The sequence below is a fragment of the Hemitrygon akajei genome, chromosome 2, assembly GCF_048418815.1.
Source record: "Hemitrygon akajei chromosome 2, sHemAka1.3, whole genome shotgun sequence".
NCBI classification, from domain to species: Eukaryota; Metazoa; Chordata; class Chondrichthyes; order Myliobatiformes; family Dasyatidae; genus Hemitrygon; species Hemitrygon akajei.
Window position 1 is genome coordinate 55,642,086 of NC_133125.1, and position 23,500 is coordinate 55,665,585.

General features: G+C 39.7%; 1 protein-coding gene across 9 annotated transcripts in view; it reads left to right on the forward strand.

The window, feature by feature from the left end:
- slc1a1 (solute carrier family 1 member 1) overlaps window positions 1–20,348 on the forward strand; it is a 188,203-nt gene extending 167,855 nt beyond the window's left edge. For all 9 annotated transcript variants that reach the window (XM_073072547.1, XM_073072494.1, XM_073072487.1 and 6 more), the window contains 3 exons: window positions 3,125–3,319; window positions 4,237–4,371; window positions 13,208–20,348. In XM_073072547.1, coding sequence (XP_072928648.1) covers window positions 3,125–3,319; window positions 4,237–4,371; window positions 13,208–13,454 — 577 coding nt within the window. In that variant the 3' untranslated portion in view covers window positions 13,455–20,348. The remainder of the gene's footprint in view (window positions 1–3,124; window positions 3,320–4,236; window positions 4,372–13,207) is intronic.
- The last annotated feature ends 3,152 nt before the right edge of the window (window positions 20,349–23,500 follow it).

Below are 23,500 nucleotides of genomic sequence, written 5' to 3' on the forward strand. Positions count from 1 at the left end.
GCCATGAAAGAAGAATAAAAGGGAGGGGGAGAAGCATCAGAGGGAGACGATGGGCAGGCAAGGAGAGCAGGTGAGAGAGGGAAAAGGGGATGGGAAATGGTAAAGGGTCTCGGTCTGAAGCATCGACTGTACTCTTTTCCATACCTGCTGCTTGGTCTGCTGCGTTCCTCCAGCATACTGTGTATGTTGCTTGGGCTCCTTCCTGCTGGATTCCCTAAAGGTTGAGTCAATGGCAATGTTATCATTCATTTTGACAAGACTAGAATATAAAGGCAAGGATGCAATGCTGAAGCATTGGTCAGACTGCACATGGAGTATTGTGAGAAATTTTGGGCCCCTTAACTGAAAAAGGATGTGCTGGCATTAGAGTTGGTCCAGAGGAGGATCGTGAGCATAATCCCAGAAATAAAAGAGTTAACATACGAGGAACATTCGATGGCACTGAGTCTGAACTCAATGGAGTTTAGAAGAATGAGGGGGATCTTACTGAAACCTATTGAATATTGAGAGGCCTAGACAGAGTGGATGTGGAAAGCATGGTGGAGTCCAGGACCAGAGGGCACAGCTCAGAATAGAAGGCTGTCCCTTTAGAACAGAGATGGGAGGGGGGGACCTTCTTTAGCCAGATGGTGGTGAATCTGTGGAATTCATTGCCACAGACAGCTCTGGAGGCAAAATCAGTGGGTATATTTAAAACAGAGGTTGTTAGGTTTTTGGTTAGTGAGAGCATCAAATGTTAAGGGGAAAAGGCAAGAGAATAGGGTTGAGAGGGATAATAAATCAGCCGTGATGGAATGGCAGAGCGGATGCAATAGCCTGAACAGCATAATTCCGCTCCTCCGTCTTGTGTCTAAGCCTCAGAACTCCGTGTCTCATCTGGTGACATGGAGTCACTGGCAATGAATGAATATCGATGTATTTCTACATCAGAATTGTGTGTGACTTGGTCTGAGCCAGGAAACTCTGATTTCCAGGAGCATTCCCTTCCCTTAAGGTACTAGGTAATTCCTAGAAAAAGCCTTGGTAAACTGCTACAAAGGATTTCGAAGGCGATTTACTCTGCAACCACTGGAAACCCATCTGGTTTACAAATCATGCCCCGTCTCCCCCATCCTACTGCAATAATAATCCAATAATGTGGAACTTGTGAAGTTACGGGTGTGAACTTGTTTCTCCCACAACTTTAAAAGATACATAAAAGTGTTGCTCTGTAAGCCAGCGATCTTAAGTGCCTGTGAAATGTCTCTGCTACTGGATAATTTCTGAAGGCAGTGAAAAATTGCCTATTATTTGGGTTACTTTATCCTTGATAACACAAAGCTTTCTAAAATTCACTGGATCGACAGTCGTTCAGTACGTGAAGAGTTGACGTGTATCTTGTCGTCAGTGGTAAGTCTTTGGAGTAACTTGGGCAAATTCCCAGGCTCTGAACATCACTTCAAAGATTAAAAGTACATTTATTATCAAAGTATGTATGCAGTATACAACCCTGAGATTTGTCTTCCCACAGACAGCCAAGAAACAAAGAAAACCAAAGAAAACCGTGGAACCAGTTTAAAGAAAAACATCAAACCCCATCTCCCCACATGCAAAAAAAACCCCGCGCAAACAGCAGCAAAAAAAAGAGTGAGAAACACAGAATATAAAACACAACATTGAAGAAGTCCAGGCATATTCAGTTCAGCTCAGTGTTCGTATCTGCAGGTCGCCTTAATCAAAATCGCCCAAAATAGCAATGAGAAAAGGGGTGATCAGAAACCGGAAACACAGCATATGTGAACTACAGAGTCCAATCCACAAACTGCATCAACTAAACCTTGTGCGAGGCCCAGAGCTGCAGCTCCATCCTCTGACAGCAGCGAGGGAGGGAGAGACTAATGGAATGCAGGGACCTTCATTTTGGAGCAATGAGTGAGAGGAAGAGGGGGGGAAGGGGGGAGGGGAGAGAGAGAGAGAGAGAGAGAGAGAGAGAAAGAAAGAGAGAGTCACATGCAGAAACTTTCCTTTGGGAGCAGCGAGGGAGAGGGTCAACGAGAGAGAGACTCCCTCCTTCAGCAGCAGCATGTTAGAGGCTGATAGACAGTTGATGCACTATCAATAACTCCAAAAGACTGGAAGTAGAGTAAATACTGAAAGGCTTTTATTGCAGTAAAACAGAGCACGTCCATGCTGGATGACTGTGGGAGGAGCAGAGACACAATCACCTTTATCCAGGGGTCTGTGGGAGGAGCCACAGGAGCAGTCAGCAGAGGGGCGTGTCCAGACAGATATACACGGTTTACCACAACAGTGTAGAACATACTGTCGCCGTGATGATTTCAATCTTCCTTGGCACTTTATCAGTATGAAACAGAGTCAATCATGAGTCTCCAGGCTGCACATTTCGTTCAAAGCCTCATGGAACCTTCTTGGCGACAGCCAAGTGCCAGATTACTCTTTCGGCCTGAAAACACACCACCAAAATGTAGCTACAATATTAATGTGATTGCTCTAGCGCAATTTCAAATCAATGATGACTCTCAGAATGTGTTTTTTTTTATCTTGGTGATACAGTGTGTAGTGGGCCCTTCTGGCCCTTTGAGTTAAGCTGCCCTAGCACCCCCCGACAGGCCCAATTTAACCCGAACCTAATCACAGAACAATTTACAATGACCAATTAACCTGCACTGTAAGTCTTTGGACTGTGCGAGGAAACTGGAGCATCTGTGGTTTAACCCACACATTGCACATGGATGGCATACAGACTCCTTACAGAGGATGCTGGAATTGAACTCTGACCTCCGACGCCCGAGCTGTATTAGAGATGCGCTAACTGCTGTGCTACTATGGCACCAATGCTAGTGAACAACAAGGTGAGGTTGCTAGTTTCTAAGCTGCTAGTCAGTCTTTTGTTGGAGCCGATTAGTACCTGATGCCTTTTGTTGGTATGTTGTCACTTCCTGCTTGACATACCAAGCTTGCCAGAAAGAGAGGTAGGAAGATGTTTTGACAGAGACTGCATTTATTTTATCAATTTATCTTATAAAATATACTCTTATTGAAGGGGTAGAGTTATATAAAGATGTACGAGAGATTGTTTTGCAGAGATTTTTGCCATCTCAATAGTATTCGCTCTTACACACAGCTCGGCAACTTTGCCAGTGACTTTCCGATGTGCTGAAGAAAAGAATAACGTGGACAAAAGAATCACCAGATTTGTGTTGCCGGTGGGAGCCACCATCAACATGGATGGGACAGCTCTGTATGAAGCAGTTGCTGCCATATTTATTGCTCAGTTGAATGACTACCCGCTGGATGCTGGACAGATTGTGACCATCAGGTGTGATCTTTATTTCATGCTTCTGTCAAAGCACTAGGATTCCTATTGCACGTTTTTGAAGGTGACACTGGGAGATAGCTCAAAGTCTGTACCAAATCGGACACACACTCACTGCGTATCACAGAGAATAATTCAGTCTGGGATCAGCACATAGTGGTTCACCAGTCAAAAGTAGCCCGAAGCTGAGTTGCTGTCACTTGACCAGCACAGGCGCAATGAGATGAATAGCTCAATCAGGATCATAAACTTTCAAAGATTCTCGGACTTCATGTTATCCAAGATTCCATAATTTACTGATGGAATAAGCTGGAATCTGAGCTTCCCTTCCAAAGATCCCAGTAGAGCTGAGGATCCCAGGTGGGAACCAAGCAATTAGAGCAAGCTTATGAGCCGGGTTAAAATATGATATTGCAGTTCTTATGTGCAAGGCTGCCATTTTCTATGTTTCCATGTGTCACGTGCTGCTTGTTTTTAAATCGAATATACTGAACAGAACAATTTATCTATTGGGCTACACAATGAAAATATTTCACTAATCCAGGCAACTTAACTCTAGAAATATAAAATACAGACATTTTTGTTCCTTCTTCTGATCTTCATCGCTCCCTTCATTTTATGAAGGAGGTCACTCATATTTCAGTGCAATCCTACACTGATAAAAATAATGGCCATTCTTTGCATGAAAACGAAACTCTTCTAATGTTTACCCATCATAGTGGAAATACTGGAAACCAGTACTCCACATATCTGAATTCTACAATATTTTTCCTACTTGAGTGAAATTGAAAATTTTCTGGTCTATTTGGCTCAATAGTTCATCAGTCTGTATAATTACTTACTTTGAAGGTTTGAACCTGGATAGGATTTTAGAAAAGCTTTTCCGCTATACCTTGACACATGTGTTTGCTCATTTCCAGCATTACAGCAACAGCAGCTAGTATAGGAGCGGCTGGAGTTCCTCAGGCTGGAATGGTCACCATGGTGATCGTTCTCACTGCTGTCGGATTACCTGCTAATGATGTCACGCTGATCATTGCCGTGGATTGGCTTCTGTAAGTGCCTGTGTGAAAAAGATATCCTCTCAGGGGAAAAATTTATGGCTTATTTGTAATTCTGGGAGGAGAGCTGGGATTTGTACAGGACAAGCTGGGTGCATGTAATTTTTTGCATCTTTGTTACTGGCATTGTTAAAGCATGGAAGCCGGCCATACTGCCTATTGTTTCCATACCCGCTCCTAGCAGGCAATTCTGACTCTTCTGTTCCTAACATCTTCTCTGAAATATCGTTCTCTCAAGTGTCTAATTCCCTTTTCAAGGCAATGAATGATGGTGCTTCCACCATGCCTGGGGGAAGCAGGATCAATCATTTCGAAATCCCAGATTATAAATGTTTTTGCCCAAATGTCTGAACCTGTGCCCAGTGCATCCTTTTGGCGACAGGCCCACTCTGCTGGGATTCATCACCTGCGATGTCACAGAAAGGCAGCAGCAAGATGAGGCATATTTACAAGGGTCCACCAGGGTCCCAGATCATTAAATGATGCCCACATGGCTCTGCAGATCCTGCACACCGCATCCTCTCAGCCATTAGCAAGGACCTTCTGTTCCTCAGTGAATAACTTGCATGTCCCAGATTATCAATGTAAATAGGATAGAAGTTGTTAGAATACATTCACCCTTCAAAGCTTGCCTCTGCCAGGAACAATTCTAACAGTAACTACTTCTTCGGTTAATGATTACCAGTTAGTCAACTGCTTAATAACTATTTCCTTGGTAAATGATTAACTTTTGTTCAAACAGCACCAGAGGTATGTTATAGTAAGATCAGTGTCTCAACTTAACTGGTTATTGAGTGCCATCAAGTTCATAAAAGAAGCCTATTGTTCTAGGTCAGGAGAGGCAGTGGGTATATTTGGAGACTATTGTGTCCTTCATAGTTGCACAATTTACAAAAGCTTATGGTCTGGGTTTTGCCATCAGTGGAGAAGAGGTTTGTAGCCGAGCAGGACTTGGAATTAGTGGAAGAAAATGTCAGTGGCTTACAACCAGTATCTGCTAATTCAAATCTAGGGGATATTAGAGCACACCTCAATACTGAAGTGTCACAGTATATGGAATAAGGTAGACGACCTTGTAGCACAGTTAAAGATTGACTGAGTCGTGGCTGAAAGAAGATCATAGTTGGGAGCTTAACATCCAAGCTACACATTGCATTGCAAGGACAGGGATGTAGGCAAAGGGGTTGAGGTGGCTTTATTGGTGAAAAATGAAATCAAATCTTTAGAAAGAGGTGACATAGATTGGAAGCTGCAGCATTCTTGTGGGTAGAGTTAAGAAAATGCAAGGGTAAAAAGACTCTGATGGTGATGGGTGTTATACAGGCCTCTGAACAGTAACCAGGACGTGGGATATAAATTACAATAGGAGAAAGAAAAGGCATGTATAAAGGGCAATGTTACAATAGTCATAAGCTATTTCAAAATGTAGATAGATTGGGAAAATCAAATTGCTGCTGGATGCCAGGTGAAGGAATTTGTAGAATGCCTGAGATGGCTTTTGAAATATACCAGCATGGATAGAAAAGTAGCTGAATGGCAGGAGACAAAGAGTTGGAATACAGAGTGCCTTTTCTGGTTAGCTGCCAGTGACTAGCAATATTCAGCAGGAGTCGGTGTAGGGCCGCTTTGTTATGTTTTGTAACTCCAAAACATAGAACTAATTGAAGGAATGATGCAAAGCTGGGAATAACATGTCTACTTTGTTCTGATTCTTAATGAAGCACACACATATGACATGGTGGCATAATGACGTATGCCATTCACATACTTTTATATATAACCTGTAATGATTAATTTAAACAAAGAATGCTTAATCAAGCAATATTTTACAATATTACTCAAATATTATTGAAATATTAAATACACAACATGCTTCTTTTCAGGTTATATGTCAGTGACTTTGAGGACGGAATTGATGGCTCTGTGGCCTGGTTTGTGTGGAGGGTCAGGCAGGATTGAGGAAGCAGGAAGTCTGCAGAAGGATTTTGACAGATCAGGAGATTGGGCAAAGAGTGGCTGATGGAATACAGTGCAGGGAAGTATATGGTCATGCAGTTTGGTAGAAGAAATAAAGGCAGAGAATATTTTCTAAACAAGGAGAAAGTCCAGAAATCAGAGGTGTAAGGGGACTTGGGAGTCCTCATGCAGGATTTCCTAAAGATTAACTTACAGCCTGAGACAACGGTAAGGAAGGCAAATGTAATATTAGCATTCATTTTAAGAGGGCTAGAATATATATAAAAAAGGATGTAATGCTGAGGCTTTATAAAACATTGGCCAGATCACACTTGGAGTACTGTGAAAAGTTCTGGGCCCCATATCTAAGAAAGGATGTGCTGGCATTGGAGAGAGTCCAAAGGTAGTTCACAAGATTAATCCTAGGAATGAAAGAATTAACATCTGAGATGTGTTTAATGGTTCTGGGCTGTCCTTGATGGAGTTTAGAAGAATGAGGGAGTATCTTATTGAAACATATTGAATATTGACAGCGTGAATATGGAGAGGTTGTTTCCTATAGTAGAGGAGTCTAAGACCAGAAGGCATAGGATCAGAGTAGAAGGACATCCCTTGAGGAGGAATTTCTTTAACCAAAGGGTAGTGAATCTGCAGAATTCATTCCCACAAATGGCTCTAGAGACCAAATCATTGAGTATCCTTAAAGAGGAGGAAGATAGGTTTGTGATTAGTAAAGGTGTCTAAGGTTATGTGGAGAAGACAGGAGAATGCAGTTAAGAGGGATAATAAATCAGCCATGATGCAATGTTGAAGCAGACTTGATGGCCCAAATGGCCTAATTCTGCTCCTATGTCTTATGGTGTTATGGTCTTTTGAGGTTATCATTTGCATTAAATAGTCTACTTTTGACACCAGAGACTTGCCTCCTTCTCCCCAATTCCCCGAGTCCATCATTCAATTAGCAATATGACAACGTAATATCCTTTTACTTAATGGTGCCAACAACTACAACTTGATTTAGTAGGTAGATACCAAAGTACTATTCTCTTTCATATTGTGGCTTCTACTGCTATGAATAATAAAGCTCCAAGCCAGTGTTCATTCTTCCACCATCAACTCTGCTCTCAAAAGCATCTCTTCCATTTCCTGTACATCTGACCTCACCCCATCCTCCCCCCACCCCATTCGGGATAGGGTTCCCCTTGTCCTCACCTACCACCCCACCAGCCTCCAGGTCCAACATATAATTCTCCGTAACTTCCGCCACCTCCAACGAGATCCCATTACCAAGCACATCTTTCCCTCCCCACTCTTTCTGCTTTCCGCAGGGATCGCTCCCTACGCGACTCCCTTGTCCACTTGTTCCTCCCATCCCTTCCCACTGATCTCCCTCCTGGTACTTATCCTTGTAAGCGGAACAAGTGCTACACCTGCCCTTAAACTTCCTCCCTCACCACCATTCAGGGCCCCAGACAGTCCTTCCGGGTGAGGCGACACTTCACCGGTGAGTCGGCTGGTGTGGTATACTGCGTCCAGTGCTCCCGGTGTGGCCTTTTATATATTGGTGAGACCTGACGCAGACTGGGAGACTGTTTCGCTGAACACCTATGCTCGGTCCGCCAGAGAAAGCAGGATCTCCCAGTGGCCACACATTTTAATTCTATATCCCATTCCCATTCTGATATGTCTATCCATGGCCGCCTCTACTGTCAAGATGAAGCCACACTCAGGTTGGAGGAACAACACCTTATATACCGGCTGGGTAGCCTCCAACCTGATGGCATGAACATTGACTTCTCTAACTTCCATTAATGCCCCTCCTCCCCTTCTTACCCCATCCCTGACATATTTAGTTGTTTGTTTTTTTTCTCTCTCTCTGCCCATCACTCTGCCTGTTCTCCATCTCCCTCTGGTGCTCCCCTCCCCCTTTCTTTCTCCCAAGGCCTCCTGTCCCATGATCCTTTCCCTTCTCCAGCTCTGTATCACTTTTGTCAATCACCTTTCCAGCTCTTAGCTTCATCCCACCCCTTCCTGTCTTCTCCTATCATTTCGCATTTCCCCCTCCCCCCCACTACTTTCAAATCTCTTAGTATCTCTTCTTTCAGTTAGTCCTGACGAAGGGTCTCGGCCTGAAACGTCGACAGTGCTTCTCCTTATAGATGCTGTCTGGCCTGCTGTGTTCCACCAGCATTTTGTGTGTGCTGCTGGAATTTCCAGCATCTGCAGATTTCCTCGTGTTAGCCAGTGTTCATTGTACTTTTTGAGAAAAATCCAAATGAATGTAAACCAGCCTACTTTTTCTTGGACTGTGCATTCCTGGAATGGTCATATGCATCTATCTATTCTCTTCTTTGGCACTTTTCTGAAGTATATTCTGAGAGCCAGTTGAGGGGATGGTGTGTGTGTGTGTGTGGGCGGGCGGGGGAGGTGGCAGGGAAAGTTGGTCACTCATATTTTACAGTAATTCCTGGGAAGAAGATATTTGTCTTTTCTCCTGACTGTGAATGCTTGAGCTTACCTATCATAACACTATTTAAGATCTATTTGTCAGTAGACCACTGACATCCACAGAATATTTCATTGATTTTACCTCAGATAAGGACTGTGGATTTAAGGATCACCTGTTTCAATCACATCAAGCCATTGGAGATCAAGTTAAGCCCCTGCACAAATCTGTGATGTTAAAAGAAGGTTCGGTTTTTCAGTCAAGTACTCAAGAAGTTTGGGTTCCACTACTTCAAAGCTAGAGAAAAGTATCTTCTCAGTCTCCACTGTGTGTATTGATGCACCATCAATAACTCACGCTGAGACTTAGGAAGTGAGATATCGGCTTTTATTGACTGGAAGAATAAACAGCACTACATCCTGGGGAAAATGAGGGAGAGCAGCAGCCCACAGTCGCCTTTATACAGGGGTCTGTGGGAGGAGCCACAGGAGCAGTCAGCAGGGTCTGTGGGAGGAGCCACAGGAGCAGTCAGACAGGTATATCTAGTTCACCACATGTATGGTGAATTTTCATCCAGTTGAACTCTTATGGCTGACTTGTGTTCTGTGGCCATCTTGTGCCACATTCTTGCTATTGTATATCTTAATGCAACTGGGTGCAAGCATGTGTACTAATTACCCTTGAGGAGTTGAATGGTTTTGAATGAGCAAAACAGGAAGATGCCGTTGCATTGCTGGTTCTCATCATTCTATTTCTCCTTCTCATTGTCACACCTTCTGTATAACCCTTCTCCTGTTTCACACATGATTTTGGTTGATATAAAGATAAGGCTTGATAAACATTACCTTCTTGGGGGCGTAGGAGGGAACAAAAGGACATGGAAGCACATAGGCAGTGTAATTCTTCCTAATGTCGATGTTCTACCATTCAGGGGACTGGAAAAATACCACCAATGCTCTCTTTGATAAATCCTACATACTCATTGGAAGAACAAGTACAAAGCAACATCACTGAAAACTCTCAAGTTATTGTCCTGACAGTGAAGTCCCACTTGGCTCATTGGGCGGACCACATTGCTTGCACGCCCAACACCAGACTCCCAAAATGGATGCTATATTCTGAGTGTGGCATGAGAGAAAATGATCAAATGGGCAGAGAAAAAAAAGATTACAGAATGTACCTATAGCTTCCTTGAAGAAACGCAACTCTTCCAACAACATTGGTGAACCTCTAGTCCATGCGAGTCAAAAAGGAGAATGGAATTGAGAACTTTGAGGACATGCATCAGGAGCACACAGAAGCCCTACATACAGTGTCCACCATCTCACAAACCTCCCACCTGAAGCCTCATCAGCATCCTTTTGCTCCTTTTATAGAACTGTCTGTACTGCCAATCTCAGGCTCATTAGCCACCTCAGAATCCACCAGACTGAACCAGAAGCCAGTCATCCTAAATCCTGAGAGACTGCCTAACAAGAAAATAGATGACAGTTAGTAACTCCAATCCAATCACTTCCCATAGCAAAATCATTAAGTCTACCAGGAGCTAGTGGTCTTAAGCACTGTGTACTTAGTACCCATAAGTGCTGGGAGTTACTACCGGACAGCTTATGCTGCTCGGTTATTACACATTTATGCATATTTCTCAATTCATCAGAACATGATGAAGGCTTGGAAGTGTGGAATGTGTGCAAGTAGCAGGGAGGTGTGGTGTAGTACAGGCTATGGCAATGTTTCCTTGTTAAAGTGAAGGGAAAGACTCTTGGGGGATACTGTTGGGAATCTACTTACTTTAATATTCTAAGTGAATCTGTCTTATTTGGAGCTTACAGTCAAAATAATAATGCCACGTGCTTGATACAGTGTTAAGAGCCAAATGGTGCCAATGGGTACTCAATAAATAAAAGGGAATAGTCCTTGTCTGACTTTGGGAATATTTTCCCACATTGGTTTGTGTTTCTGGCTGCAACGATTTAGTCATGATTCCATCTTCCACCAGATCCCCTGCAGCATGACAGAAGTATTATACTTGACAGGATTTCCCCTTTCAGCATCCAGCACCATGTTTCCTTAGCTGATTGTCATTGAGAGAGGTGAGCAGTGAACCCAGATTGTGACATTTTCTTCTTTGTCCTGGGACTGTGCTCTGATCTCCACTTTGGCTCTCTGTACTATCTGATCATTCGTTAAATATTCTTGATTTATGAGAAAACTGTAATGGCACAGCCCATTAAGCTAGAAGTCAACTGAATCAGATGGGCGTTATCCTTCAGTAACCTCTTCCTCTGCTGATATGCTACGACTGCCTTCTTCAGTTAGAAGTGCCTTTCCCAAGGTCACACACTGATATATACTCCAATCAGCTTTCAAAGTTCAAAATAAATTTATTATCAAAGTAAGTAAATGTTACCATAAATTACCTGAGATTCAAATATACTTGCAAAGCTACTTCGAGGGTACTTTTTATACTTGGAAAGCCCAGTAGCTCTCTTTTAGCACATGGCTCTAGTAACTATAGATCTATTAGTTTTGAGATGATGGGGAAGGACATGGCAGGTCCACACATTGGGTCCTATACAGGAGCAGAGCTAATATTGGAATTAGGCAGGATCTAGAAAAGGTTGATTTGATAAGCCTATTCAAAGGGAAAGAAATGAAGAGCAGGTGGGAGGCTTTTAAGAGTGTGATATTAAGAATCCAGTAGCAGCATGTTCCTGTACGGGTGAAGGGTAAACCTGGCAAACTTAAGGAATCTCAGCTGATGAGAGACATTGAAGCTCTGGTTAAGAAAAAGACCTCCTGGGCTTTGGAGGTCAGGCACCAGTGAATCCCTTGATGATAGCAAAAAGATTAAGAATAATCTTTAGATGGAAATTGAGAGGGTAAAGAGGACATTAGATGGATCTGGTAGTTAAGGTTAAGAAAAACTCTCAGAAAGTTCTATAGCTACATTAGAAATAGCTTGGGAGAGAGTAGGTCCCCACAGAGATCAGCATGGCTGCCTATATCTCAAGCCACAGGAGATAGGAGAGATGTTTAACAATCATCAATGTTTACCTCCATGTTTACTGAGGAGAACATCAGGGTTGCTCAAGAGTTGGCATAGATCTGATGAGCTGAATGGTCTCCAGTCTTCTGATAAGCCAGTAAATATTTTAATGATTGAGAGCTCGTTGAGCTAATTCCATTACCTCTTTCCCAATTAAATCAATGCAAGCAAAACTCTACCAGTTGAGTTTTTAGTACCATAATCAGATGTGAACTAATATGAGGATGTTTCTTTACAACCATCTTTGAGATGGATTGAAAACATGAACATTTTATTATTACAAGTACAGAGCTTATTTATTTTGAATTGGCCATCTCAAAGTTACCTTCTGACAGCAATATTAGCAAAGTTTATGGCCCTTATTATTTTCATGGACCAAAGAGAAAATTATTGGATCTCATTATGAAATTGTATTCATAATAAAAATAGTCATTTTGTCCTTAATTATATTAATCAACTTTATGTAAGCCAGAAAGAATTCACTGACTTAGAAACATATTTCTGGCTCCACCACATTCTATGTCACTCAAGGGAAATTCTACCCCAAAGAGGAGAGCCATGTTAGGAGATTGCAAGGACAAAGTTGTGGTTTGTGTGCAACATTGGGCTAATTATAAAATTTGTTTGAGTTCTTGCACAGGATCAAGGATTACCAGTTATATTGCACACAGCACCTTGTGTAGAATGCGTAAAGCCTGTGTGATGGTATTTACAATCTCACTTTCCTTTCAGTATATTGGTGCCCCTGAGGCTTCAATAAAATTGTCATAAGACTGTGTCCCATCAACATGTGACTACAGAATTGCTGGACGATAAAATCTGTTCGCAGAAGTAACTGGTAATTTCAAATTGATGAAGAGTAAGCACATATGGTATATAGTACAGAGAACTCAAATCTGTAACAATCACTGGATGCCAAATAGTGCTTTGGAAACTGAGAGAAAGGTGAAAATGTAAGCCAAGAAAGTTATATAGAATGAAGTTTAATATCACTAGCATATGTCATGAAATTTGTTGTTATATGGCAATACATAATAAAATCTGTAAATTACAGTGTTATATATATATATAAAGTTAAATTTCAAGAAGTAGTTCAAACCAAGAGAAAAAAAGTAGTGAGATAGTGTTCATGAGTTCAATGTACATTCAGAAATCTGATGGGAGAGGGGAAAAAGCTATTCCTGAATCATTGAGTGTGTACCTTCAGACTCCTGTACCTCCTCCCTGATGGTAGCAAAGTTTTTTTTCAAAAATCTTGCATGTACTTGTTTTGCCTACATCTTGCTAAGTCAAAATTGCTAGAAAACAGGTCTACCTCGCTATGTACTGCACTAATACTCTGTTTTAAATTCGTAACATTTTAACATTTGCATCATCAGGGATCGATTTCGAACAATGGTGAATGTACTTGGAGATTCTTTTGGAGCCGGAATTGTGGAGAAGTTATCCAGAAAGGAATTGCAACAGATCGACCTCTCAAGTGGCATTGACATAGTGAATCCATTTGCTTTGGAGTCAGCTGCCTCAGAGAAAGAAGAAATGAAGATAAAAGAAGCATATGTCAATGGGGCATTTGATATAGATAAATCAGACTCTGTAGCTGTCACAGAAACTTCACAGTTTTGACTAAATAAGAATGACAATTTGTGATTGTGACATCACGAAGATTACACTGGCAAAGCTGTGGATCTGAATGAATTAACAAGTTTATTCCCACCAACAACAAATACATTAGGATAAGCTTTTGAAAATATAGTATATATTGACCATTGAACACCCTGATAATTAACCACAAATTATTTCTCCATCAGCTTGCCATGAAGATATGTTAATGCTCCAATTTAAATGCATGGATTGGGATCCCAAAAGGGCAACTCTTGCAAGTAAGTTACTGTTGAAAGCAACCGAGCTAAGAATAGGTAATAACTATTTCATGAAGTTAAAATATTATTCTATGAAAACAAATATTAGATTACAAGAATCAATATTAGGTGGTAATCATAATTCTCGGTTCAGGTAAGAATTCATGACAATGTCCATTAGCTTATGATAATTGTCTCAACTCCAGTTAGTTGCATTAACTATTCCAGGTAGTTTTTATGTTTTAAATGATGTCTCAAAGAATACAAAATCAACATTCAATGCTTAAGAAATTGATAACGGTACTACATGTGCAGCGAAATTAGTCTGGAATCAGCCTTGGGTATACAGGCGTATAAGCATGCGATTCTTAATGTTAATACAAGCCAATATGAAAATCACTGCATATGACTGGAAAATTCAAAATGGTTCTGTTTGCATTGATTCTGCAATATGATCTGACACTAGCTTGTGATGAATTTTTGCAAGGATTTTCTTGCGATGTAATTGTGTGATATTGGAAGTTTGGTGGGAACACTGTGTACATAAACAGAACTGCTGATGTTATGACAGCAGACTGGGAGATGGCCTGAGGAACTACATCTCCACTGTATTTTGCTCCACTGTAAATTAAGAAGCTCTGTTATTCACTTCATAGAGTTTCAAGAATACCTATATGGAACACTAATTATGCTCAGATGCCAATGAAATCTGAATTAGAGCTTGCAGACATTCTGACTGTATATTGGCAGATGACATACAAATATATAATTAAAATGCCTCTGTGATCTGTTTATATTGGCTACACTTAATAGTCCTGTTAACTTACAAAATTCAGAACACCATCAATGTGTAGAATAAAATGCAGATAAAATTCTAATGCCATAACATGCTGCTTCTTGAGTTGATTAAAAGGTGGGAAGAAGAAATTTACTCAATCATTACTAACTCTAAGCATTGGCTGTGGGTTACACTCATTTTCTAACATTCATTAACATTGATTTAATTAGAATTGAATGTCCAATACTAGCAACAGCTGTTACTCTTGGAACTATTTAGCTCCAGTAACCAAAGTTAAATTTTCTTCCAAACATAATCTTCCTAGTGAAGCCTAACCAAAATTAGTCAATCTACATCTGCTATTAAGATTGTAATTCAGTAACACTCTGAGCCCGTTATTTATTCTGGATCTCATATTAGGATTAAATTGCCCAAATATAGTTTCAACCCAAATATGGTAAACGAATGTTAACTTGGCTTCTGTCTCCAGTATTTCAAGAAATTGATCTTAAATTCATTGTTTCTAATTGGATGGAGAAGCAATGAAGTGTGCATTACTTCAACATCTGGTTTAAACAAACTGAAAATGCTGAACATAAAGAGCAGGTATCAGGCAGTGTCTGTGTAGGGGAAAGAAACAGAATTAACATTTCAAGTCCGTGGCTTTTCAGCGAAAGTTAGAGATATTTTATCAAATACCTGTTGTCCTTCTGCCTCTACTGGCAGCCAGTCACGTGGATGACACTTTAAATATTCAAACTAAAATTTGGTATAACTCAATCTTTATTAATATTCAGATCACTTAAGGTATACAGGCATTCGATTAACCCTTATAGCTTACAATAATATTTACAATGATGAACTGGCCAAACTCACTCCACTGGGTCATAGTCTGCTCTGACTTCTGAATTCAGGTTCCTGCTTCTTTCATAATTGTTTCTTGATTATTGCTGACAAAATATTCAATGTTTCTTCTTTTATATGTCTTTACACAAATCTTTCAGAAGTTGGGCTTTCTCAAACCTCAGCTCAGCCAATCAGACAGAGAGGAGTGTGGAATTAATTGCCCCTGCAAGTTTTTGCACATTGTTTTCAAGGCCTAGTCTTCTCACATAGGTATTTCACAACTCTAACCTAGGCCTCTGGTTCTTACCATAGTAACGGTTTGCTCTTTTGCCTGATGTTGAGGCCTTGGATGCCACTGGAGATATTTCAGAGTTTCTTATCTCACCACAACCCAATGCCCACTGTCTTGCTGTTTTCAATTCATTAGACCTCTGAAACCTTTAGTCACAACAAAGCCAAGAATTCTGTACTGAGATGAATGAGGCTGATAGACTGTTCATTTGCAACATCATCACTCTCCCATGAAAGGTTGTTTCAGTCTGTACTTGTAGTTTAATTGTCACAGACAGCTTCTTAAAAAGTTTCCAAATCATAATCCTGAGATCAATCAAAGTAGGAGAAAACGCTTCCATTTAAACTGTTATCAATTCCCTCAGCATTTTCAGAGAATTTTGCAGATTATTGACTATTCTTGCATGTAGTTTGTTCAAACGGAAAACGCTTATCTTTTTTGCTTTCAATATTTTGCCAGCTACCTTTGCATTGTTCTATTTCCCTTCTCAGGAATGTCTCACTGCTCATGAAGAATTGGATTCTTTTCACATCCTATGTTATAGAAGCATACCTGCCAGCCATAGGACTGAAAACTGGCACAGGGACAGAGGAGGAGAGAATGAATAGGGTTAGGTAGTGGGTGGTAGTCTGTGATATAAAGACAGAAAATACTGAGAACACTCAGCAGCTCAGTCAGCATCTGTGGAAAGTGAAACCGTTAGTGCTTCAGGGCATCATTCCCATTCCCTGGATCCTCTACAATTTGCACTTCAGTAGGTGTTGAAATGCATCGACCTCCTTGGAAGAAGCATCAACTGTTTCACACTGAAACATTCTGCTTCATATTTTTTCCCGTAAATAGTTCAGTCATATTGGATTCATAAGGTAAGTAAAATTGCCCTGAGCACAATGTTAAATAATGAATCAGATATTTTAATACTTAAGGATTTATCAGCAAACTATAACTTTGGATAAAATAGATGCTACTTTTGACTTGCCTGTAACTTTACAGCATCCAAGAAAGGAAAGAATAGAGAATTGGTAAATGAAGGAAAGAATGGGCAATTATTCATTGGATTGTTAAGCATATCTAAAATATTTAGTTGCTGTCCAAAATGTTTTCTCTAAACATGAAAAGTGAAAACAACACTGAATGTCACTCAGAACTAAAGCAAAATTAATCACGTATTATACTGACTGCAAGCTACTGAGATCAATCCTTAAGAATTCTGAAGCATCTGTCCAGCTAAATTTTAACAGAATGCATTTTGTTTCTTTTAGAGACTGAGGCCAAAAAATTAACTTGCATATAGAAACTGATGCAAAGTTACAGACTCAGGCCTAAACAAAACCTGGATTTAATTGTGACCGAACATCCTTTAACCGTTGCTCTGTGACCCTGTCGCAGTTCACCACTCAGAGGACCAGGTAGCATCTCAGGACAGGAGGCAATTCAGAGAAGGCTCTCACTGGTGCTGGTCCAGAGTGCAGATTGTTAACGGCCAAAGCTGACCTTACTTGTGCCAGCCGTCTTTCTTGGGCAGCCCTTATGAGACTGCTCACTGTCTAATGATTTCTTGGAGAAGCACACATAATGCAAGATTTTTTCTAATTGCACCTGAAATTTGCAATTATCTCGCAACAACTAACATGGAGCATTAACTTGCATTTTCCAGCAGCATTTTTCACCCCCTGTGTTCCATGATACAGTCCCATTGTCAGTCTTGTCTGAAGACTCCTAGCAAATTGAAAGTCAAAAGTTGAGTGTATGCACAGATGCAATGAAAAGCTTAGAGTAGGATCACAGTTGCCAGGAAGATGTTTGAATTGAATTTACAACAAAATAACAGGTCATTTGGTCTATTACAGCCAATGGCAGCATATAAGCTTCATTGGTGAGAACAAAAACATGATCTAAATTTTTTTTACAAGGAATAACACACTTTGAACAAAAAAGTAAATTTTAGTGCAAAGTGATCAAAGTGGTCATAATGTGGCTGATCTGTAGTGATTAGGGTCATGCCAGTTGGTTCAAGAACCAAATGGTTAAAGGGAAGTAGCTGTTCTTGAACCTGGTGGTGTGTGACTTCAGGCCTCTGTAACCCCTGCCCAATGGTAGCAACGGAAAGAAAGCGTGGGCCTGACATTGGGGATGCATTTTGCATATCTCCTTCCTGAGGCAGCACCTCCTGCCATTGCCAGTGGTGGGGGTGAACATTCCCATGATGAATTGGACAGAGCCCTGGACATCATAACAGTAAACATGTTCCACAGTCTACAGTCACGCTCATTATCTAAGTGTACGATAGATTACCCTGAGTTGAATTTTAGACTCTTTTCATTGTCTCATTGTCAGTGATTGAAAGCACTTTCTCAATTGGCTTTTACATATTTACACCTTTTCTCACCTCTTTTTCCCTCCATCTTCATTAATTTGAAATTTTTAGTTCTTAGTCTATTTATCAATTTCAGTTTCAGAATCCCAAACCTGTGGGTTAGAAAATGTAGTTCAGCTACAGAGCACACTCAGTGGCTGTAGTACCAGCACTCCAAAGACTGCTTCACCTTTCGGCTTTCTGTTCTGCTCTACAGACTTCAGGAGCAGTGGGGAAAGGGGGGCAGAGAAGGCTGGCAGCCAGCAGGTCGCTGAGTGAGTTATGTGGCCGGGTAGACGTTTCAGGGTGGGGATAGTAAGCAAAATCAGTCTGGTGGTTACAGATCAAACAAGTGAAGAGAGTAGAAGTCTGTTGGGGCTGAGATTGGGATATCAGGAGAGAGGCAGGAGGATAAAGGATTTATTCAATCTCCTTAGAGAGATAGATAGATAGCTGAAAGATCAAAGCTTCATGAGACGTAACACAAGAGTCTCATTCCAGTGCTGTGTTGGGAAGACCAAGTTGTCTCACGGATGATCAGCAATGGCTTTGGTAAAGGTGGTTTGGCTCAAAGTCTTGTGTGTTACTGATATGAAAAACACAAGCGTGGAAAGGTGAATTGCAACAATTAAATTTCTGGTTGAATTTCACACCCACAAATGCCGTCTATCTCATTCCATTCTGGGGGGAGAAAACAATATCAAATAACTTTGGAAACAAATAGTTTTTAAAAACTAACACATAGTTTTTGGAAGAAAGCTTTGCCATGCTTCAAAGTTCTTGGGCTTTCTTTTAAGCAAGTTTAGTTTTGCCTTTTAGACTTGTCTATTCAAAATTCTGGACTGATGTGGCAATGTTCTTAAGTTTGGGATAGTCATAGAACAATATAGAGCAGAAACACACCTCAATCCACCTAGTCCATGCTGAACTAGCTGAACTATTATTCTGCCTAGTCCCACCAATTTGCACATGGACAATACCCCTCCCATGCATCTACCTATCTAAATTTATAGGGTAAAGTTATAGAGAAATTTAGAGAGATAAATTATACAGTTTCACGTATAACATCTGCCAGGTCCATTTTCAACAGCTTGTAGGAACTGGGTGAGCAGAGACAGTCTTGTTCTTTCATGCCTCAACCCTTCCCACTGGAAGGTAGATAGAAAGATAAAGATCAAGAAAATCTAGAGGACCAAACCCAAACTGCTGGCCTGCTGAGTTCCTCCAGCATTTTGAAGCTGTTCCTCTGGATTTCCAGAATCTGCAGAATCTATTGTGTCTACAATTAGTGTAGAGGCTATCCACTGACAATAGAAAAAGATGCCTGGTAGCAACATTTGATTGTAGGAGGAGGGCATTGTGAGCATACTGCATCTTGCCCTGGGTAGCTACCCTGAGTCTTGGAGGTTGGTGATGTACAAGCCACCCACCTTGGGTAAAGTTACTTCTGATTTTACCGCTCAAGCCAGTCACTATGTTACTATCTCAGAAGGTTACAAATTTATAAGGGTTCTGTTAATGCAAAGGGACTTGATACTGAATTACTTATTTATGAAACTCCCGCAAGAAATCCAGAGATAGGCTTATCTTCCACAATAACTCACAGCAATAAAATTGTAAATAAGCAGAAAATGTTGGCAGGAAATGGAAACATAGCTCTCTATGGAAACAGTTAAAATGCCTCCTTTGCTTATACATAAATAACTTGAAAAAGTCCTTGAACATGTTATGTATATTGAAAAAAAATCTTAATCATTGCAAAGGCTTCCAGAATAAAACAGTAAAATATATTTCACACATGCAAAATCGGCGATTTCTTTTGATCTTGTGATATTTTTGTGAGAGTTAATTCTATGGATTTTTAATAAAGTGAGAAAATAAAATGTAATATGATGAATTTGTAGATTAGCTGGAATTTGTCAGAATATTCAATTGACCTAGAGGTACCTTCGCTTGTAAAGATCTACATGAACAAACTGGTCATCTCAATCACTTACAAGTACTTCAAATTCTTACAGATTTTCATAGGAATAGCTTTCCAAACGATTCTTGCTGCATCTCCAAATCTTGCCCAAAGTGTGGGATAAGTAGGATTTTATTGCAGGGGTCACCCCTGAGCAGACTAAGTTTACAACTGAAGGATGTTTGAAATCAGTGTAAAATAATGGCTCCTGAGCATAAAAATAGGTAATCTAAAAGTAATTAGTGATAAGATGGAAGCAATCAGTAGAGATGATTTGATGTCATTTATCACTCTCAACATTGAATGCAGATAGGGAAAAAGAAAGGTCAAAGAGTAATTCACATGTAAATGTTCAGGGGATTGGATGTAATCATGGGGATATTTGTACGCCTTGTTTTTGTTGAATAAAGAACTCTAACTACATGTGTATAATGACTGTTTGAGTCAATATGAACTTAATTTCACACAGACACAAATTGCTCTTTTATGTGCATTTACATATTTGACCAAATATTGGTGTTTGTTGTGTGGCTGGTGTGCAAAAGTATTAATTATTTATTTTAACATCATTAATATGTTTTAGTTAGCTTTATTTTTTGATAAAATATTAGTAATTTATATTTAATTGTTTCATTTAATGCTTTTTAAGTATTTTAGAATGCCATTTCCAGTAGCATATGTATCAGTAAGCTCTGCTTTCATGATCTAAAGAGTGGAAGTGTTGAAGATTGGTGAATTCAGATAGTTAGTGCCATCAGCTATTTTATATAATATTCAGAAATATAATATTTTATATGATATTTTAATAAATATAACTATTTCCCACTCAGGAAAATGTCAGTTATTGACTCCGTACAAAAATACGTTGACTGTCCTAAGATTACTTACAATGCCCAACATTCTACCAGTGTAGCAACTAATGAAACATAAAATCGCTTAAAACCAATTAGTTCCAGAAGTCCACAGACTCAGTTTTAACACCAATATATCTCACTCTCATGATAATTATGTTTAATCAACTTTGGGCTCCAGGACGGTTGATAGTTTAATTATTTGCAGTATTGCTAAGGTCCTTTATTTCATTTGTGTAATAAATACTTTTGACTGCAGGGTCCTTTTAGTGAAGAAGTCAACAAAATCTAAAGTAATTTTCAGTGATGAAATGCTTGCCAAGTGAAAGAGTGATATGATTTTACTGTACAGTTCAAAGTGTTTGCTTTGAATTTACAACAATGAAACAGAGCATTTGATTTATCCGTCTGTGCAAGCATGTATCTTCACATAATTACTTTTCCATCCTAGTGACATAATTCCTCATATTGACATATCCTTTTATTCCATTAAAACCTTAACTGTATCTCTGAATCTTTGGAGAAAAAGCTTCTCCAAAATTCTCCAAAAACTGAGTTTATTTGTAATCATTTAGATGCCCCTAGTTTTGGAGTGGTTATAATGGAAATATGTGTCACGGAAAACAAAACGCCCTGTTCATAAATTTTCCCAGCAGATCACAAAATTGTGAAAGGTGTATCCCTCATTTATTAAAGATCCAAACACAAATTGGCTCTCTTTCATAGCTTGGTTGGATACCCAGGCAGAAAAGATGGCTGCATTGTGGGTTAAACCATCTCTGGTATAAGTTTGGAACCACTTAAGATTCATGTTACCCAGCGTCTGATATGAATGAATGCTGATGATCTATCTGTGAAAACATAGATGTTTGTATACCCAGGAAAAAGATGGTAATATAACTATAATAATATTTTGAAGTGGGGTGAATGACGCAGATGATGACAACTGAAACGCAATCCTGAAGGATTTGACAGAATCTTCAATAGTGATGTTGTAAGATTGTAGGCAAAGAAATTGTCTTATTATAAATTCAGAGATTACATTTATATTGCACTTGTTCTGTAACAGGATTCAAACTCTTTTGTTCTAAATCCCTTCATGTTCACTTTCAGTGTTGTGGAGAAGGTAGTTTTGATTTTCATCTTTCAGTGAGTTGGTGCTTACATGTCAGGAAAAAATAATAGTTGCAGTGATTCTTAATTCTCAGAACTCTAAAACCTTCTCCTCTTCCCAATGTCAAGGCACTGATATTCCTTTGGAATAATCTGCCATGACTTTCACAGTAATGTTGGGGACTTCACGGAATTACTCAATGGCATCCCCGCAGAATTTTGTATTTGGGGATTTTCATGGTAAAGAAATACAGCTTGATTAGATCAATTCCTTTCACATAGATTGATGACTGAAATTCTGTACTTCTAGAATGGAACATTCATAAAGCTGACTGTTAAAAGGCTACAGAGAGAAAAAAAATGTTTGGAGATTTGAAAGTGAACAAGAGACTACAGTTAGAACTGATAGACTCCTCTGTAAAATACAGACAATGTCTGATGGACCACAATACCTTATGACTATCAAACTTCTGAGTACCAATCTATCAGCACTTGAGCAAGGCAACAAAAACCTCTTCAGCAATTGATGGATGAAAATACTTAGCTGACTTTACCATTAAGTCAACATTGATTTTATTAAGTGCTAGATATATTTGAGAGACAAAATGATTTATTCCTGCTTCTAATTTGTTTGTGGGTTCATATGCATGTCAAAATTAACTGCAATGCTTTGAATAGGCCGAGTATTGACACCTACTCCAAGTTGGAATGGCAAGACAGATGAGCTGTTCCAGCAACAATATTCAGTGAGCAACCATCATTAAATTAGTTGAGTGTGAGCAGTCTTTTGAGGGAAGGCAATCAAATCTGGGAACTTCTTCAAAGTCGGTTCACACTGCAAAGGTAATGGTAGAGGTGGGGATGGATGCACGGAGAATAGAGATCCAAATTTAAATCATAAATATAAACAGAATTCAATCATCACAGAACTAAGTCCAACTTGAATTCCTCCTACCATCCACGAAGAGTATCAAATCTTCGTCCTCTGTGAACTCGTGATTTATGATTCTGAGACTGACAGCTGTTTATTTTTCATCATAAAAAATAAATTGGTTGTGAGCAATCAAATTATTCATCTGATCTCAGTATCACAGGTTTAAGGATTGTATTTTGTAGACTTCATGCCAATTCATACACCTTGAGATACAGGTGGTTTCACAAACTAATAAATGTTTTGGCAGTTAATAAATGGTGGGATGTGTTAAATCAAGAAACCAGATTTTACAATTGTCACTAACATATGCAGGCAAATTATTTGTTCACAATACAATGCATCAATTGCAAGTATGTCATAGACTTTGTGAATACAACGGTTTTATATCAGGATGAAAAATGACGGCAGGCACACACAAACCTGCTGCTATTGTTCATTTATCCATCCCATGTTAATGCAGTGTAGTTCTATTCAAAGATTAAACCATTGTGCTGCTCCTGCAGGCAGACCTTAGTTCATAAAAATCCTCGGATTTGAGAAGCCACAAGTACCCACAAAGGCAAATAAGGGAATTAATGAACTGACTAATGAAAAAATATGAAGAATGAAGAAATACTTCCCTTTATGAGACTGCATCTAAAAACATTTATTTATGTTTAGCAAAAGAGAATAGCAAA